General features: G+C 39.9%; 1 protein-coding gene across 6 annotated transcripts in view; it reads left to right on the forward strand.

The window, feature by feature from the left end:
- clasp2 (cytoplasmic linker associated protein 2) overlaps positions 1–21,469 on the forward strand; it is a 376,943-nt gene that overhangs the window by 52,867 nt on the left and 302,607 nt on the right. For all 6 annotated transcript variants that reach the window (XM_059984319.1, XM_059984334.1, XM_059984325.1 and 3 more), the window contains exons 4-6: positions 741–832; positions 6,873–6,948; positions 19,364–19,461. In XM_059984319.1, coding sequence (XP_059840302.1) covers positions 741–832; positions 6,873–6,948; positions 19,364–19,461 — 266 coding nt within the window. The remainder of the gene's footprint in view (positions 1–740; positions 833–6,872; positions 6,949–19,363; positions 19,462–21,469) is intronic.

A 21,469-nucleotide genomic window follows, 5' to 3' on the forward strand; every position in this document is an offset into this window, starting at 1 on the left:
ATTAAATTTGAGATGGTGCATAGAAAGTTCTCAAGGTTTTTGCTGAGACTAATATGAAAGACTGCATAGGATAGGATCTATCCTTGGAGTGAAGCAGGCTGAGCAGCAACATTATCGAGTATAAGTAAAGTACGTAGTCTTTCTTTTCCCTAGAGTGGGATTAAAAATGGGCAAAGCTATTGGGCATGGATTTGTTGACTGGGGAAAAAAATTTAAAGGGGACCTGAGAGACCAGTCTTTCACAGAAAAAGTGTGGTGAGCATATGGAATAAGCTGTCAGATAAAGTGGTTTTAGAAGTTTAAAAGACATTTGGACAGGTACATGGATCTGAAAGCTTTAGAGGGATATGGACCAATTGTAAAGAAGTGGAACTTGTTCAGGAAGATGCCTTCAACAGCCTGGATAAGTTGGACTGTAGGGCCTGTTTTCACACTGAGGCGCTGACTCTTACTAACTCAATAGGCTGGTTTAATTTTACTAGCATCAGTGAGTTATTCCTATATTCCCTTTTTATTGTAATTCCATTCGTTGCTCTAATTTTGAAAATAAAATGAGTATTAATCAGTCCTATGAAGATGCTCTTTTTATCCATCTCAAACATATGAAATATTGGGTGGAAAAGGGATGAACAAATCAATGAGGTTATGAGGTCTGTTTACAAACAAGGCGGCATGATATCGAACCTAAACAAAAATACTTTATTGATTTCCATGTAAAATTGTAATCAACTCTTTTTCAGTATGTTTGGGAACGATTAACATCAGGGTTTAAACACAAGAACTTTCGAACTCGTGAAGGAGTCTGTCTATGTCTCATTACCACACTCAGCACGTAAGTCAGCATCCTTGTTTTGCTTAATTTCTTCAACTGTCAACATAAAGTTAAAATAAAGGACTACAACTAAATTTCTTCACAGTTGCAAGAAAAAGTTTGTGAACCCTTTGCAATTATCTGGTTTTCTGCATTAATTACTCATAAAATTTGGTCTGATCTTCATTAAAGTCATAGTCTGTCCAAGCCATAAAACACAAAAATTGTACTTAAACACAAGGAAATCTGGAGATGCTGGAAATTCAAGCAATACACAAAATGCTGGTGGAACGCAGCAGGCCGGGCAGCGTCTATAGGGAGAAGCAATGTCGACATTTTGGGCCGAGACCCTTTGTCAGGACTAACTGAAAGGAAAGATAGTAAGAGATTTGAAAGTGGGGGGGGAGGGGAAAATGTGAAATGATAGGAGAAGACCGGAGGGGGTGGGGTGAAACTGAGAGCCAGACAGGTGATTGGCAAAAGGGATACAGAGCTAAAGGATCATGGGACGGGAGGCCTAGGGAGAAAGAAAGGGGGAGGGGAGCACCAGAGGGAGATGGAGAGCAGGCAGAGTGATGGGCAGAGAGAAAGGGAAAAAAAGGGGGGGACTAAATATATCAGGAATGGGGTAAGAAGGGGAGGAGGGGCATTAACGGAAGTTAGAAAAGTCAATGTTCATGCCATCAGGTTGGAGGCTACTCAGCCAATATATAAGGTGTAGTTCCTCCAACCTGAGTGTGGATTCATCTTGACAGTAGAGGAGGCCATGGATAGACATATCAGAATGGGGATGGGACGTGGAATTAAAATGTGTGGCCACTGAGAGATCCTGCTTTCTCTGGTGGACCGAGCGTAGATGTTCAGCGAAACGGTCTCCAGTCTGTGTCAGGTCTCACCAATAGATAAAGGACCACACTGGGAGCACCGGACGCAGTATACCACACCAGCCGACTCACAGGTGAAGTGTCGCCTCACCTGGAGAGACTGTCTGGGGCCCTGAATGGTGGTGAGGGAGGAAGTGTAAGGGCAGGTGTAGCACTTGTTCCACTTGCAAGGATAAGTGCCAGGAGGGAGATCGGTGGGAAGGAATGGAGGGGGATGAATGGACAAGGAAGTTGCGTAGGGAGCAGAAGTGGGGGGGAGGGAAAGATGTGCTTGGTAGTGGGATCCCGTTGGAGGTAGCAGAAGTTACGGAGAATTATACTTTGGATTCGGAGGCTGGTGGGGTGCTAGTTGAGGAGAAGGGGAACCCTATCCTGAGTGAGGTGGTGGGCGGATGGGGTGAGGGCAGATGTGCAGGAAATGGGAGAGATGCGTTAGAGAGCAGAGTTGATGGTGGAAGAAGGGAAGCCCCTTTGTTTAAAAAAGGACATCACCTTTGTCCTGGAATGAAAAGCCTCATCCTGAGAGCAGATGCGGCAGAGATGGAGGAATTGTGAGAAGGAGATAGCATTTTTGCAAGAGACAGTGTGGGAAGAGGAATAGTCCAGGTAGCTGTGAGAGTCTGTAGGTTTATAGTAGATATCAGTGGAAAGGCCGTCACCAGAGATGGAGGCAGAAAGATCATGAAAGGGGAAGGAGGTGTCAGAAATAGACCAGGTAAATTTGAGGGCAAGGTGAAAGTTGGAGGCAAAGTTAATGAAGTCAATGAGCTCAGCATGCATGCAGGAGGCAGCGTCAATGCAGTCATCGATGTAGCGAAGGAAAAGAGGGGGACAGATACCCATATGGGCTTGGAACATGGACTGTTCCACAAAGCCAACAAAAAGGCAGGCATAACTTGGACCCATTTGGGTGCCCGTGGCTACACCTTTGGTTTGGAGGAAGTGGGAGGAGCCAAAGGAAAAATTATTGAGAGTAATTGTTCTTAACATGGATTTATTGAACACATTGTTTAACCATTCACTGTCCATGTTGGCAAAACTGTGAACCCTTGTATTTAATAACTGGTGGAACCTCCTTTAGCAACAGTAACCTCCAAATGTTTTCTGTAGCTGCTGATCAGACTTGGGCACAATGGTGAGGAAGAATTTTAGACCATCCCTCCATATAGGTGACGGACTGCTACCCTGACATTCTCCTGTAAAATGTCTTGATACAGTTTTGAATTCATTGTTCCCTCAATGATTGCAAGCTGTCCAGGCCCCAAAATCAGGCCCAAACCATGATGCTCCTTCTATCATTCTTCACAGTTGGGATGAGATTTTGGTGTTGGTGTGCAGTGCTCCGTTTCCTCCGAACATAGCTACTAGCGGTGTACATTCTACCAAAATGTTCAACTTTTGTCGCATCTGTCCACAGAACATTGTTCCAGAAACATTGTGGAACATTCCGGTGGTCATTGTAAGCTTGAAATGTGCAGCAGTGTTTTCTGGAGAGCAGCAGTTTCCTCTGTGGTGTCCTTCCATAAACATCACTCTTGTTCAGTGTTTTTCTTATAGTGGATACATAAATATCAACTTTAGCAAGATCTAGGGATTTCTGCAGGTCTTTTGCTGTTGCCCTTTGGTTCTTTTTCTGCTCCTTCAGCATTGCACTTTGCACCCTTGATGTGATCTTTGCAGGATGCCCACTCTTAGGGAGAGTAGCAACAGTATTGAATTCCATCCAAATTTTTAATGTTACCCCAGAGGTTGACATACTTTTTTGAACCTAGACTGTGTTTGTTTAATTGATGTACTCAGTATTGTTGCGAAGAAGTACAATTGTTTGTGAGCCATTAGTTTAGGTAGAATGTGTTTGTCTATTGTTGTGACTTGGATGAAGTCAAGTCATATTACTCATATTATGAGTAATTAATGTAGAAAAGGGTTTTAATGTAGAAAATGTAGAAAACAGCAAAGGGTTTAAAATTTTTTTTCTTGCAACTGACTTGGCAAAATTAAGTTTTTAGCCCATTGTGTCTGCTCCATCTAATCACAACAGATTTATTTTTCTTCTCCATGCTATTCGCCTGCCTTCTCTGTGTACCTTTGATACCCTTACTAATCAAGGACCAATCAACCTCTGCTTTAAATATACCCAGTGACTTGACCTTCACCTGACTGTCACCTGAGGCAATGAATTCTGCAGATTTGCCACCCTAACTTAAAAAGAATTCTCCCTTATAGCAAAATAAAAATCTTAGGCGAAGTAAAAAATACTTGCAGAAATAAAAAAAAAACAAAAAACCGGTGGCCTGGCACTGCCAAATTTAAGATTTTATAATTGGGCAATTAATATTTGATATTTAATATTTTGGACACAATATGGATATTAACATCAGTCCACAATGGGTTAATCTTGAATGTAATTCTGTACAAGGATTTTCATTTACCTCCATTTTAGGGACTTCGCTTCCCTTGGTTTTTTCTAAATTGAATAAACAAATGGTTAATCCAATAATTAAACATACATTTTGGATATGGTTTTAGTTCGTAAATTTTTTTGGCTTGAATAAATTTATCAAGTCCTATTATATCTAATTTTTTCTTTCAACCCTCTCATGGAGCAAGCCTTTTTGATTTGGAAAACAAAAGGTATAATATGTTTTCGTGATTTATTTTTGGATAGCTATTTCATGTCTTTTGAACAATTATCTAATAGATATAATTTGCCCAGATCGCATTTTTTTAGATAGTTACAGATTAGAGATTTTTTAAATATGATGTTACCTCCTTTTCCAATTTCATATCCAACTGATATCATGGAAAATTTTTTAGGCTTAAACCCCTATCAAAAGGGGTGCAATCATCTATGATATGATTATGAATATACAGCCTGATATCAGATAAAATAAAAAATGAATGGGAGGAACTTCAACTTTCTTTACCTATAGAGAAATGGGGAAAAAAAATTTCAATTACTTTATTTTTCTTCGATGTGTGCTAAACATACGTTGATTCAATTTAAAGTGGTACATAGGGCTAATTTGTCTAAAGATAATTTAGCTCGTTTTTACTCAAATATAAATCCAATTTGTGATAGATGTCAATCTGAAGTAGCCTCTCTGACTCATATGTTTTGGTCTTGCCCTCTTTTGAAAAAATTTCGGGAAGATATTTTTGATACATTCTCTACAGTTTTGCATGTTGATTTACAGCTCCACCCTGTTACTGTAATTTTTGGCTTGCCTATGATTGATCTGCCCTCTTAAGCTTGGCGGATGATTGCATTTGCTACTTTAATGGCTAGAAGATCTATTTTATTAAATTGGAAAGAGATAAATCCTCCAACTACATCTGAATGGTTTTCTCAAACCATATCCTGTTTAAATTTAGAAAAAATTAGAAGTGGTACCTTTGATTCCTCAAATTTGAAGAAATTTGGAGGCCTTTTATTCAATACTTTCACAGAATGTAATTTGACCTTTTCTGATTCCATTTAAGTAGAGGAGTGGAGTTGATGACACTAATAATTTTTTTTTGATGTAACAGAATAGCCCAGCTTGGTTTTTTTTAGTTTAGGTTTAGTTGTGTTTAGTATATTTTGTTTTTGTGTTTTTTTTTCAATTTGGGTTTTTTTTCCATCTTTTTATTTTTTTTCTGGTGTCCTGTTTATATTTAGGGTTTGGGAGGTCTATTATATGCTGTTACCTATAGTTTTTACTCATATGTTAACTGCCTCACTCCCTTCGTACTATTATGACTGTTATGTATCTATTTTTGAAAAACTCAGTAAAAAGATTGAAAAAAAAATCCTCCATCTCTCTTCTGAAGGGACATCCTTACATTCTGTAGATGTGCCCTCTGATCCTAAAATCTCTCACTGTTGGAAATATCCTCTCTGCATCACTTTATCTAGGCCTTACAATATTTTGTAGATTTCCCCTCCCCCATTAAAAAAATCCTTTGTCCAGGCACAGACCCATGGAATGCTCTTGACGTTAACCTTGCATTCCCAAGATCATTCTCATAAACTTCTGGCTTTCTCTAGTGCAGCACATGCTTTATTAGATGTGTATAATTTTTTGGATATATGGGACAACATACGGATTATCCCAAACAAGAGAAAAGCTGCAGGTGCTGGAAATCTGAGCAACACACACAAAATGCTAGAGGAACTCTGCAGGCCAGGTGGCATCTATGGAACAAAAAAAGTACTGTTGACACTTCGACCTGAAACATTGATTGTACTTTTTTTCCATAGATGCTGCCTGGTTACTGCTGAGTTCCTCGAGCATTTTGTGTCTGTTGATGGGGATTATCTCATTTGCCTGTTTTTGGTCAATATCCTCTTGAACTTATCCTCACCATGTACCTGTCCAAATGTTGTTTTTAAACCTGTAATTCTGTCTGACTTTTCCACCCCCTCCAGCAGTTCTTTTCAATACCACCACCCTCTTGTGTTGAAACATTTGCCACTCAGATCTCCTTTAATCTTCGCCCACTCATCTTAAACTAATGCCCTTTAGATTTTGACAAACTTAAAAAAAATTTTCGGAGGAAAAAGATTGCTATCCATCTTATAAACCTTAAGGATCACCCCTTAGGCTCATCTGCATCAAGCAAGACATTCCCTACTCACCCCCCCCCCCCCACCACCAAATCAGACCCTCTTTGGAGCTCAAGTCACTTTGTCCAGGTAATGTTCTTGTCAAGCTTCTTCTCATCCTTCCTATTAGCATGGTGACCAGATTACACAAAATATTCAAGTGTTGCCTAATCAACAAATTGTATAACTGTACCATGAGCATCAACAAATTGTGATAATTGTTTCACAGTGGGTCATTCATCATTATTTTTGAGAAGTACTGCATGCTGGTGTGCAGAATTTAAGATAAATTGGTACCTGATTTAAAATACTTTATATCTTGGAGTGTAATGAAATATATTTTAAGTGAGTTAGCTCTGATTCGTAGTTCAAAATGAAGTCCGTTATTTATTGATAAATGTTACATTAGTATTTCGATCTCATGTGCTTCCAGTAATTTGGCTTGTTATCTTTATCTACACTCTTAATTGTCCTGTAGAAATTTGGCTGTTGAATTAGAGTGGGGATGATGTTTTCTGTGTTTGTTTTAAAACAATTAAATAATTGCAATCTGATTTGTTCAAAAACTATTGCAACTGCTTTCTTCCAGTTATGGAGCACACCCATTGACGTTAAGCAAAATAGTATCGCACATTTGCAATCTACTTGCGGATCCAAATAGCCAAGTACGTATTTTTCAGTGTTTCTTACTAATGTAACATAGGGAATTATAAATAAGAACATTAGGTAAAAGAACAGAATTAGGCCAATTGGCCTATGAAGTGTAAATGTAGTAAAAAAAATAACATTGTCTTGGTAGTGTAGTGGTTTACACTAAGTTGGCAACCCAGGTTCAAATCTGCTGATGTCTGTAAGGTTTTTGTACCATCTCTCCGTGACAGCATAGGGAGTGTACTCTTTCCTCCCATATTCCAAAGATGTATGGTTTAGTAGGGTTAATTGGTCCTTTGTTTATTTGGAAGGTGTGGGTTTGTTGAACTGGGAAGCTCTGTTACTGTGCTGTATTTTTAAATAAATATAAAATTTTAAAAATATGTATTTTTCAATATAATTTTTGAAGTTCCATTTTTGAAAACTCCTCTCATTTTCCTGAAAACAGGTTAATATTTTGTACCAAATATGTTAAAATTTAGCAGAAACTGATAATATACCAGGAAAAGTGAATTATTTGGTGGCATTCTATCTTTTGCATTAGGTGTGTTTTCAAAATAATTACCCAAGTTTAATGATCATGAAACAATCTATGAATACAGCTGAATGAAACAGTGTTCCTCTGGGGCCAGGCTGCAAAATGTACACAGCAAACATCCAGTCACACAAAAAAAATGTCTCTCTGGATATATACAAGCACATAAACCAGCTTGTCATTCCACTGATTGGACACTGGAGGGCAGCACTGACTAGAGCGGCCGGTCCCCAAACGAGCATGGATGCTCCACCACACCGCCTCCATCCAAGACAGTCACCTGCCTTTGCACTGCATGCCACCGCTACACTGCACAGTCATGAACCAATCATTAGTGCTCAGTGTGAGTAGAGGAATGTGCTGAGCAAGACCTAGACGAATGGTGCAGGGACAGAAGTATAGCTTCTGCCATAGAGATTGGGGAATTTAAATGTTATGAAATTTGGGATATGAATGTTGGGCCTTGTTGCCTCCAGGAAGCGGGTACAGCATCCTTGGGGCCCCATACCACCAGGTTCAGGAACAGCTATTTCCATTCAACCATCAGACTTCTGAACCAGCATGAATAATGTCACTCACTTCAACTCTGAGCTGATTCCAGAATGTATAGACTTGCTGTTGAGGACACTACAATTCACATTCTTAATATTATTCATTTACTTTATTTATTCCTAATTTGTTTATTTTTTGTATTTGCAGTTTGTCACTTTTTGCAGTTATTTATTGAGATAGAGATGAAGAAGGCTCTTTGAGCCGCAACATCCAGCAATCCCTGATTTAACCTTAGCCTAATTTAGGACAATTTACAATGATCAATTAATCTACCAACCAGTATGTCATATGTATGGAAGGAAACCAGAGCATCCAGCAGAAACCCACGTTGTCACAGGGAGAACGTACTTTTTCCTTGCAGACAGCAGTGGGAATTAAATCCACATCGCTGGTATGTAAAGCATTGCACTAGCCACAATGGTACTGTGTTTGTGTGTAGTTCTTCATGTTTCATTGTTGTACTGTGAAAGCCTACAAGAAAACTAATCTCAGGTAGTACATGATGACATATACTCTGATAATAAACTTACCTTGAACTTGGAGTCTGAGCATTCTCCCTGTCACCCCTAGCATTAGTATCTTATGGCTGTGCATGCATCATTTGAGAAGTGTAGTAACTTGTCAAGGTGTCATTCATCAGCAATTCTGAAAATTGCGATCTCCACCAATTACAATAACAAGGACCCAGCTGCCTGTGAGTGGGTGTGAGAGCATTTAAACTGGAGCTTCAGTGAGTGGACTGGTGAGCCATATTCTATCAAAATTTTTGGATGGCAAATTATTAGTGTTTTACTGCACTTAGCCAGTTATCTGTCCATGCGGCTCAAGCTTCTTCAATCCTTTGCTTTCCTCTTAATGAAAAGCTTATTGTGTGGCACTTTATCAAATGTCATTTAGAAGTCCATAATATATTGCATTATGTATGTTTCCTTCATCAGTCTTGTATCACTTGATCAATAAAATTCTATCAAATTAATTTTATGACTTGATTGTTCCAAGTCTCTGCAGGCATTTTCTCAACAATCATTCTACTTCCAATTCTGTTCTTGGTTATTGTTTCTAAAACTTGACCTGCTACTGAATTTAAACTGATTAATTGGGTTAAGCCTAGTATGTTTAATTCAATTAATCAATTATCGACTAAAGCCCAGCATTTAATACCATCATTCCCAGAATCGTGATTGAGAAGTTGCAGAACCTGGGCCTCTGTACCTGCCTCTACAGTTGGATCCTAGACTCCCTAACTGGAAGACCACAATCAGTGTGGATTGGTGATAACATCTCCTTGCTAACAATCAACACTGGTGCACCTTGGGTATGTTCTTAGCCCACTGCTCTACTCTATATATTCACATGACTGTGTGGCCAAGCATAGCTCAAATACCATCTGTACAGAGTCTTGCCATCTTCAGAAGTTTTCTGATGACTCTGCCATAGTTGGATGCATCAGCAAGGGAGATGAGGCTGAGTACAGGGCTACTGTGAGAAACTTTGTCACATGGTGCGAACAGAATCATCTGCAGCTTAATGTGAAAAAGACTAAGGAACTGGTGGTGGACCAGCGGAGGGCTAAGGCAACAGTGACCCCTGTTTCCATCCAAGGGGTCAGTGTGGACATGGTGGAGGATTACAAATACCTGGGGATATGAATTGACAATAAACTGGACTGGTCAAAAAACACTGAGGCTATCTACAAGAAGGGTCAGAGCCATCTCTATTTCCTGAGGACACTAAGGTCCTTTAACATCTGCTGGATGATGCAGAGGATGTTCTACGAGTCTGTGGTGGCCAGTGCTATCATGTTTGCTGGTGTGTGCTGGGGCAGCAGGCTGAGGGTAGCAGATACCAACAGAATCAACAAACTTATTTGTAAGGCCAGTGGTGTTGTTGGGGTGGAACTGGACTCTCTGACGGTGGTGTCTGAGAAGAGGATGCTGTCCAAGTTGCATGCCATCTTGGACAATGACTCCCATCCACTCCATAATGTACTGGTTAGGCACAGGAGTACATTCAGCCAGAAACTCATTCCACCGAAATGCAACACTGAGTGTCATAGGAAGTAATTCCTACCTGTGGCCATCAAACTTTACAACTCCTCCCTCAGAGTGTCAGACACCCTGTGCCAATCGGCTGGTCCTGGACTTATTTCCACTTGGTATGATTAACTTATTATTATTTAATTATTTGTGGTTTTATATTGCTATATTTCTACACTATTCTTGGTTGGTGCGGCTGTAACAAAACCCAATAAAGTATGTCTGTCTGTAAATTTGCTGATGATGCAACCATTGTTAGTAGAATCTCAGGTGTGACGGGAGGGCATACAGGGGCGAGGTATGCCAACTAGTGGAGTGGTGCTGCAGCAACAACCTGGCACTCAAAGTCAGTATTACAAAAGAGCTGATTGTGGACTTCAGGAAGGGTAAGATGAAGGAACACATACCAATCTTCAGAGGAATCAGAAGTGGAGAGAGTGAGCAGCTTCAAGTTCTTGGGTGTCAAGGTCTCTGAGGATCTAACCAGGTCCCAACCTATCAATGTAGTTATAAAGAAGGCAAGACAGTAGCTATACTTCATTAGGAGTTTGAAGGGATTAGGCATGTCAACAAATACACTCAAAAACTCCTATATATGTAGCATGGAGAGCCTTCTGACAGGCTGCATCACTGTCTGGTATGGGGAGGCTGTCTGGTATGGGGAGGGCTACTGCATAGGACCGAAAGAAGCTGCAGAAGATTGTAAATTAGTCAGCTCCATCTTGGGTACTAGCCTACAAAGTACCCAGGACATCTTCAAGGAGCGGTGTCTCAGAATGGCAGCGTCCATTATTAAGGACCTCCAGCACCCAGGGCATGCCCTTTTCTCACTGTTACCATCAGGGAGGAGGTGCAGAAGCTTGAAGGCACACACTCAGTGATTCAGGAACAGCTTCTCTGCAATCTGATTCCTAAATGGACATTACACCCTTGGACACTATATATTTTTTAATATATAGTATTTCTGTTTTTTGCAAGATTTTTGATCTATTCAATATATGTATACTGTATAAAGTATACTGAATAAGATTTGCTTATTTTTTTCTTCTCTATTATGTATTGCCTTGAACTGCTGCTGCTTAGTTAACAAATTTCACGTACCATGTGATAAATCTGATTCTGATGTTGAATATGAAACATAACACAGAGCAATATGCTGCAGGAACAGGTCCTTTGTCTGCGCCGACTATTATGACAATCTAATCATTCCCATCTCCCTATGGATGGTCTGTATATCTCCACCCTTCCTCTTACATCTTTTCAAATACCTCTTGAGCATTACTGTTCTATCTTACCCTGGCGGCACTTATCAGGCAACTACAACTACGTAAACAGTCGACTTTCACTAATCCGACTACCTGTAATCTGGTTCCTTTGATAATCCAGTACTGATTTAAAATTTTCCACACAACTGTAATTTCAAATTTCCTGGGCCACCGTACCGATCTGCTGCGCATTGTTTTGGTTGTGATAGATCTGTTCACGTGTTGGCGCACTCTTGTAAGCACAGACAAGCGATTCCTGGTTGTTTTCCTGCATTTATTAACATCATTTGCGTGAGGCGCAGCCACCTGTTCCCCAGCTGTCTCTCCCACCAGTGGTGGGGGAGCTGGCGCGCAGTGGGTCAGTCCACCTGCTGGCAGTCACGTACTGCCCTCCGGCGTTGCTCAGTTCTCTTCTACCAATGACCTCCGATCAGACATGGCGACCCGCAGAATTTAAGCATATTACTAAGCAGAGGAGAAGAAACTAATGTGGATTCCCTCATTAACTGTGAGTGAAGAGGGAAGAGCCCAGCCCCAAATTGCTGGCCGCCTGGTGGTCGCGTGAAATGTGGTGTATAGAAGACCTCCTTTCTCCAACTTCTGCTTCTGCTCACCCAGATGTGCTGCCACCAACATCAACAGTTTTTGAAAAAACTCTTATGCCAGTTTCAGTACCAGTTTCTGATGCTTCAATATGAAGATGTTGATGATCCTGACAACCCCACACTGGCAGACATGTAACTTTGCCTGCAGGTATATTAAACATCTCACTTTAGAAGTGGAAATGCTCAACTATTCTGTATAAGTTAATTCCTGTACATTTACCTGTACCCTTTATTTTATCTGTTCCTGTACAGTATATTACTTAATTAAAATTTCACTTGCTACTCATTTAATATTTCTGTTGCATTATTATCTAGTACAGATTTACATGATATTTTAAAGATATGATGAGGCGGTTAGCTATTGCTTAATGTGATCGTTCTGCAATTTGGCATTTTCACTAATCCGGCACTCCGTAGGTCCCAATGGTGCCAGCTTAGTGAAGGTCGACCCGTACATTAAAAATAAAACTCGCTTGCACATCTTTTTATAATCTGTCTTTCACCTTATACCTATCCTCCCTAATATTTGTGATCTCCACCCAGGAAAAGACTGTCTGCACTACATGAGCCTCAAAACTTTATATATTTCTGTCTGATTGCCCCTCTGTGGCATTCCAGTTGCTGGTTTAATAACAGCATAAGACGAAGGAGCAGAGTTAGGATATTTGGCTCATTTTGTCTTCTCTGCTATTCAATCATGGCTGATTTATTTTCCCTCACAACTGCATTCTCTTACTTACCTCCTCTTGTAACCTTTATTGCCTTTACTAATCAAGAACCTGTCAACCTCTGCTGTCTTTTTAAATTCAAATTTTCATTACTATTTATTCTGTTTCGTACCCTGTAACTGGATTAACCAACCAGCAGAAATGGAATGATACGTTGGAGTCTGGTGGTACTGTAACTAAAGGTGTTTATTAGTAAACTAAACAATACAGTATCAAAAATGCCAGTATACATATAAAGCAGGTTAGCAATAATAAAAACAAGTGTAGGAAAAAGGATCAACAGTAAAAACCAAGCTCTATCAAAAGTCTAGGGGTAAATGAATTGTCATAAGTGAATACAGAGTTCAGTTCAGTTTGTTCTGAGGTAGTTGTTGTGTTGCAATGTTGGGGAGAGAGCGAGCAAGAGATGAGCAGCTGCAGCAGGCAAACCTTACGTTGTCTTCTTGTTCTGTTGTACCGTTGGGGTCATCGATTATGACCCTTCTGTTCCAGGCTAGACCGCTCTTCAGTGATGGACTAGTCACCCAGGCAAGGGCAGACACACACACAAGTCCCCACCGGTCTGCCATCATCCACCGTACTCCAGAGCGATTCTCCTGAACCGATCCTCCAGGCCCCCACCTTCCTGTGGGTGCACAACACTCTTTCAGTGTCCACTGGTGTGTCTGAGGGTGTCTCCTCAGACCCGTCTTTTATCCCCACTGATGGGGTATCAGCCATCCATCAACTCAATATGTCTATGTCCATCAAACTAGTCCACTTCCTGCTGTAGCTCTGGACCCCATTTCCATCTGGTTGTTCAGCACACATACCAATTCTTATTTTACAAAGCAGCATATCATAGAGCAGATACAGTACAGCATATTTACACAATCATCCCGTAACAAGAAAACAAATAAAGACTTAGTAACAGAAAAAAGTTCTAATTTAAGTTTAAATTAACATACAGCCAAAATTGATCCCCAGCGTCTTGCACTTTTCCCTCACTGTTAATTCTTCCCAACATGTGATCATATGATGAAATCTTAATCATTTCCTCAGTCCATTCCTTCACAGTGGGACATCTGGGTTTTTCCAGTTTTGCAATATAATTCTTGTAGCTTTGTCATTATTTACATTAGGTATCATTGTCCTATCACCCAAGAGGCAAAGCTGTGGGCACAAGGGCAGTGTGGAACTCGAGATATTCCCCAACAAATCAAGAACTATACACCAAAATGGTTGAACCATGGAACACTCCCAAATTATGTGAAAATATGTGCCCATCTCATTTTTACATTTCCAGCATAGATGATTATCAACAATCCCCATTTTGTAGAGTCTAGTTGGTGTCCAATAATATCTGTGTACTATCTTATACTGAATAAATTTCTCCCTCACTTCCCTAATATGTCTACCCACACTTAATAAAGTAGTTGACCACTCATTATCTTCAATATCGCTTCCAAGATCCTTCTGCCATACTGCTTTGAGATTGTTACACGATTCACCCAGAGTGCTTGAACATTTTACAAAACACTGATGCTTTATGAACTTCCTGTGGTAATGTAAAATATTCAGTTAAAGGGTTACTTTATGGGCCACCATTCTTGAATATACTACTAACACAATGTCTTATTTGTAAATACTTCCAAAAATTCTCTTTATCTACAAAGTTTTATTTCCTCTGCAAATCCACATATGACATAAAAATCTCATTCTCATAGAGATCACCTAGTGTATTTACACCTTTAATCTTCCATTTTTTCCAGGACACCATTCTTTTCCGAATGCATATCTCAGGGTTATTCCAGAGTGAGGGGTATAACTGGTTTAAATGTGACATTCTACAAGCTTTGTGAATTGTACTCCACACACTCCTTGAGTGAAATAGAATAGGATTTAGATTAGCCTTGTTTTCCACATGTTGTGAGGGGATGTTAAGGGGACAATGTGGTGTAGCCAGGCTCTGTTCTGTAATTACCCAATCTAAATCAACATCAGCCTTGTCCCAATGTTTCGCTAATTTGGTCATTTCAAAGGATAATTTATATGCCCTGACATCTGGTAGACTGAGCCCACCCTTGTCCCTGGACATACACATTTTAATTCTGGGCTTCGTCTTATCCCATAGAAAATCACTGATAATTTTGTTGTATTGCTTGTAGATCAAATCTGAAATATTTAAAAGAAGCATCATAGAAGGATAGTTAAACTGAAGTGCTATGACCATTTTAATTACATTGACTTTACCCCAGAGTGGCAGTCTCAGTGCCCCCCACTTATCCAGATCATTTGTTATCCTACTCACTAAAGGATCATAATTTAAAGTAATTATTTCATGCAAATTCTGACTGAGTTTGACCCCTAGTTACTTCATTCCAACTGGCACCCATCTGAAATTAAACTGAGATCCTGAATTTAAATAGCACAATTTTGACATTGGCATAGCCTCAAATTTATTGCAGTTGATTTTATAACCAGATACCTCAGAATATAATTGAATTAGGAGGGTCTGTAAGCAGTAATAAAATATCGTAGGCATATAGCATCAGTTTATGCTCCTTTTCATCTCCCATCACCCCTCTAGTATTTGGATCTGCTCTAATCTGCTTTAAGTATATCCACTGACTTGGCCTCTACAGCCTTCCGTGGCAATTAATTCAGCAGATTCACCACCCTGAAGAATTCCTTCTCATCTCATTTCTAAAAGGATGACCTAGTATGAGGCTGTGCCCTCTGGTTGTAAACTCTCCCTCTATTGGAAACACTTCCACTCTTTTCAACGCCTTTAAATATTCAGTAGATTTCAATGAGATTCCCCCCCACCATTCTTCTAAGCTCCAGTGAGTTTAAGCCCAGAGCCATCAAGCTCTCCTCGTACCTTAACTCTTTAATTCCTGGGATCATTCTTGTAAGCCTCCTTTGGACCTTTACTAATACCAACATGTCCATTTTTAGATGAGGGGCCCAAAACAGCTCTCAGTACTCCAGATATGCTGTGACTTGATAACTTATGAACTCTTGGCATCTTACATTCTTTTTTGATGAGGACCTAATATCTGCAATTTTCCAGTCTTTAAACTCCACCTTGCTTCTAAAGGTGTTTGGGTTGTGATCGAGTTTCTGCCGTTTGCTGCTTGAATTCCTTTGCATGTATGAATTGAATGTATCCCCTGATTCCGATGACAAATTGCTCTTTTGACAGTTCCTAGGCCTTCCAGGATTTTTACTGCATCTTTCTTTAGCTAGACCCTAGCAGTATTTTCCTTCATGTAAAGTGCTCATCTAATAAACCATCCATGGCCTCTCCCTCTTGGTGTGCATTTCTGACAATCATTTTTCTATCAAATATGGAAACCCTACGGAACATTTTTAATCTCTTTTTTGTCTGCTGTTCACCTTTACCTCTTTCTTTGCCTCCAATTTTTCTACCCTTTGCAACTTCCTGCACTTGGCTTGATTCTTGCTGATGTTAACTAGGAATCATCCTTCTATTTGTCCCATTTTAGTCATCTATGTGGTTTGGGCTTTAACCACGTTCTCAAAGGCAATTAGGATAAGCAATTAACTGCTTGCTCAGCCTGTGAAGCCCACAGTCTTTGGATAATAAAAAAAAGTATAGTGTGTGAATGACCTCACCCAGCTCTTCATAGTTACTATAAATTTCTTTGTCATATCTGAAAATTATACCATTAAAATGTTATCAGTATTGATAACTTGGAGCCAATAATGTTTGGGTACATTTTTTGCTGTTTTATACTGTTTTAATTAGGGTGTTGGAATAGACTCTGTAATTGTTATTTTTCTTCCAAATTAACTTTGTAGTTCTGTTTTTAAGTTTTTCTGTTTGTTGTTTAATTCAAGCTATGGAATTGAATGGAATGCCTGTTATCAGCAATCTGGTATAAGAGGACCAGACCATGTTGGATTGGGTTCTTCCTCTCTGTTCTTTCCCCTTACCACTAGGCTTTTTGTCTTTCATTCTTTCTCTTTTTCCCTTCTCATTTTTTTCTTTTACCAATGAATGGTTGTAAGCAGCAAGTTTTTATGCCTCATTCTTGAGTTCTGAAGAACCTTGGGTCAGAAGTGCTAGGATCCAACAGTAGTTAGACTTGAGAGCATCTTAGCGTTTGGTATCCATCCACAGTTTTTTTTGTTGTGCATTTCTTAGTGTTTCTAAATCAGACATTCTTTTTGTACATTTCATGTTAGTTGGCCTGAAAGAATGGGTGTAATCATTCTTAAGAGATTTTTTTAACTTCACCTATTAACTTGCTTCACAGAACTGAACAAAATCTTCTCCTGAGAAGGTTCCAGTGAGCAACTCAAGTGTAGGTTTTGTTTGTGGTTGTGACCTGACACAGAATTGGTTGCATGAATCTTTAGGAAGCGGTGACTCAGAAATGCAGCGTCCATTATTAAGGACCTCCAGCACCCTGTGCATGCCCTTTTCTCACTGTTACCATCAGGTAGGAGGTACAGAAGCCTGAAGGCGCACACACAGCGATTCAGGAACAGCTTCTTCCCCTCTGCCATCCTAAATGGACATTGAAGCTTTGGACACCACCTCACATTTTTTTTTATACAGTATTTCTGTTTTTGCACATTTTTAAAAAATCTATTCAATATACATAATTGATTTGTTTATTATTATTGTCTTTTATCTCTATATACTACTAAAACTGTCATGTTCTGTCTGTTTGTGACATCCAATTAGCGCAAACGGTGCATTATAGCGGCACTTTTTTTGGCTAAGTCGTCTTAAAATGCGCTAACTTACAGAATGCAGGCAAAGTTCAGGGTTATATATTCGTATAAAATTGCTCATTCGCAAAAATCAACAGGCTGACTTTCACCTGAGACCCGATCCGCCATCATGGAAATCAGGTCGCGACACCACGACGCATGCACATGGCCAACCTCAGCAGGGATACCAAGCGGAGCAAAAGGGCAGGGCAGCTCTATTTCGAGCGGTCACATATCACCATCAGCATGTGCAGGATTGGGACAGATCTAACTGCCACCCATCAGTAACAGATCATTAAATTGTAATGATGTACTTCTCTTTCAGTATTTTTATTAGTTTCTGCATAAAGGAACACAGAGTACAAGAGGATGTATATTATAAGTCAAAAAAAGTACCAAATACCAAATATTGTATTAAAAATACAGTTGCAATCACAAACCCTGTATTCATAAAAAATTAATTAAATTGTAATATTGAAATATTAAAAATTTGCTGTACAGAAAAAAAAATTTAAACCCACTACCAAAGTCAGAGAAAAGCAAGAAAAAAGGAGGGGATGGGAGACACTGATCATATAATAAAATATATTATTAGCCACCACCTGTACTTTTACAACAAATCAAAGGTTTTGAAAATAACTCAAAAATGGTCCTCACAATGTATAAAAGTCTTGACTAGATTAAAAAACTGAACATTGGATCTTCTCTAAATTTAAGCATGACATAACATCCCGTAATGACGTACTTCGAGACACCCATAAAACTCTTTGCTGCAGTCAAAGGACAGCGGTGACTATATCGCGTCCATTTAGGAGAGTGCAAACCACAGCATCGAGAATAATCAGCTTCCTTTGGTATTACTGCTTCGTATCTTCTATCCAGCATTAGAGTAAAAAAATATGGTAAACCTAATTATGCCACGTGGAAAGAAAAGGGGAACGCCAAACTTCATCGGGAAGCGGCAAGGAGAGGGAGAGAACAAGAATCGGTTGAGGCCAGGGCCGCACAACTCCAGGATCAAAGAGTCGGGACAAAAAAAGATGAGAGAAGAGACAGGAGGAGAGGCATGCACGTCTCCAGAATGACGACAACAGGCACAGGAGGAGGAGACAAAGGAGCGGAGAAATGCATGTCTCCAAGACCAGAGACAAAGAACAAACAGCAGAAGGGATGAAGAGACAGCACATGAAGGGACTGCATATCTCCAGAATGACAACAAGAGGCACAAGGGTGGCAGATCAACCACGCTGCTCCTGACGTGCATTGTGGGAGCTGTAGTTCATACGGTTGAGTTGTAACCTGGGTTAGACGGTAAGTAGGGATAGCTGATATCGGTTCTACGGAGGGAGGGGGAGTTGGGCTGTCAACCCAGTCTCTGATCCATCAGAGGAAAACTAGAAATGTTGCCATCAGAAGTGTCCATCGTTAAACCAGGAGGAGCTGTATTTGCCTTGCTATGTGTCTTTCTTCTTTAATAAGCTGAGTTCTTCATCTTCAATTTCCAAAGCAAAGCAATACCAATAGCATTAAGGAAAATTTAATATTCATTCTGGTCACATCAGACTGCACTACCTTTCTCTCAAAGGGTGCCCCAATGGGTCACCCCATTGTCTAGTTTACTATTTTTTTCTCTCTTGCTTGATTATATATTTCATTGAACTGCTGCTGCTAAGTTAACATATTTCATGTCACATGCCGGTGATAATAAACCTGATTCTGATTCTGTTGGGGCATCTTGGTTTAATTTTCTCAAATGCTCTTCCCAAGTGCACACCTGAAACAGGCATCAAGCTATTTCTCATCCCAACCAAGAAGCAATCTCTTCATTTGTGTTCACTTCCCATCCCTGTTGCTTGGATCATTTGGATTAAGTAGTGACTTACAGCTTGCTTAATCTTCCTCTTCATAAACTTTGGTTCACTGGCCACATAATGTCCATTCCTACCTCCCACTGTTAAAGTTTGTTCATCATATCCACAGGTAAGAGATACAGCTATGAATACAATGGTGGAGATTTATCGACATGTTGGAGAGAAAGTCCGAGCTGACCTTTGCAGAAAAGGAGTTCCACAAGCACGGTAGGAATTTTCAATGACTTGAAGGTCAATTATTTGATATATTGCATGTTCATCAGTTTTATTATTGTCACACATTACATAAATCAGCCCACCTCTAAGGTCCATGAATCTTTGGAATTCTCTGCCTGAGAGAATTATGGTGATGAAATCACTGAATATATTCAAATTGGCCTTTTACAGACATTTTAAAACACAGTGCAGTGAAGATGTGTGAGGGAAGAGCAGGAAGGTGGTATTGAGGCCCAGAATTTTATTGCAAGATTGAGGACAAAGGGCTGGTTGATGTACTTAATTTTCAAGCCCCTAATGCATAACAATATAAATACACCATAATAGAAGGTTAAAATGGTTCATGTGAACGCCTTTCAGAAGTGTTTGTTTGTCACGGTGCACTTTGCTGAAAACAAACTTCTGCCTTAAAGCTCTGCCCTTTCTCCAACCTTGGCCATGCCAGCCTTTCTGTCCATGTACACTGATCCCAACTTACCCCATGGTGCCCATACTATTCTATACCCTGCTTTTTTAAGTGCCTTTCTAAATGTTTCATAAATATAGTAATTGTACCTGACCTCTTCACCAGTTCTGATAGCAAATTCCAGATATCAGCCATCTCTGCATAAGTAAAACTTTCACCACTATTCCCTTTTAATACAACTTCATCTTAACTTCAATCACTGCCCTCTCTTGTTTCTGATTATTCTACCACACTGAAGGTTAAATAGACAAAAAAATCAGACTATTTAACCATATCTGTTTCTCTTATAATTGTATAAGCGTACAAATACAGATGAAGTCCTCAGATATAGTCAAGTTCAGAAGGAGAACTGATCTTATTGACTAAATCTGCCTAACCCAGTAGATGCAGGGATAGTCTTTCTGCTAGTTCAAGTCAGAAATGAAATAAGGGATCAGCTTATTTCTTGAGAGTTCTCTATCTCATGAGAGGTCTGGAGGCTTTGGTAATGAGTACATACAAGATAGGAATTGATAGATTTTGGAATATTGAGGCAATCATGAAATGTATGGTTTGTGCATGATCGTATTGGATGAATGAGCCTGCACAAATGAGCTAATAACCTTGTCCTGAAATTTCTTATCGTCTCATTTCTTGATCTTTATGATAGAAGACCTTGAACTATTAATGGAAGAGAGGAATCTGAGGGTGTTTTGAGAGTTTTTTTGTAGTAAAATAAAGCCATGATATTTTGCAACACAAAATGCTGGAGGAATTCAGCAAATCAAGCAACATTTATGGAGGGGAATAAGCAATTGCGTTCCAGGCCAACACTCCTCATTTACATGTTCTCCTCCACAGCTGCTGCCTGACCAGCTGGGTTCATCCAGCATTTTGGGTATTGCTCAAGATTTTTCTGTATCTCCACAATGTCAGCACTAGTAGACACTTTGCATTCCACTTTGATCTTTCAATAGTAATGTTCTTGTGAGGGGATTGAGATGTAATTGACCTTCATCTAGCCTCATCACAATGCAATAGTGATGAAGCCACATGTCTTGTCAAAAATATTTGTCTGTTTCCTGACGAAGGGTCTCTGCCCGAAATGTCGACTGTGCTTCTCCTTATAGATGCTGCCTGGCCTGCTGTGTTCCACCAGCATTTTGTGTTGCTGTGTTCCACCAGCATTTCGTGTGTGTTGTCTGAATTTCCAGCATCTGCAGATTTCCTCGTGTTTGTCTGTTTCCATTGCTTTTATGGGAGAGATGGTGAGAAGTATTCAGGAGAGACAAATGAGATCGTAAAAGAGCTACTCAGCTCAGTAAGAGCATTGTAGATGATGGAGAGGCCAGGGATGAGGACAGTGCAGAGGTTGGAGAGGGCAGGGATGACAGCAGTGCAGAAGTTGGAGAGGACGGAGCTTGAGGGCATGGGGGGCTAGTGACGAGTGTGAGGTCAAGGGCATGGGGGGCAGGTGGCAAGGATGGGGTTTTATTGGGTGCAGAGGTGGCTGACAAGGAGAATATTCATAATTTCCCTAAAAATAGCGACGAT

The sequence above is a fragment of the Hypanus sabinus genome, chromosome 1 (genome assembly GCF_030144855.1).
Source record: "Hypanus sabinus isolate sHypSab1 chromosome 1, sHypSab1.hap1, whole genome shotgun sequence".
Lineage (NCBI taxonomy): Eukaryota > Metazoa > Chordata > Chondrichthyes > Myliobatiformes > Dasyatidae > Hypanus > Hypanus sabinus.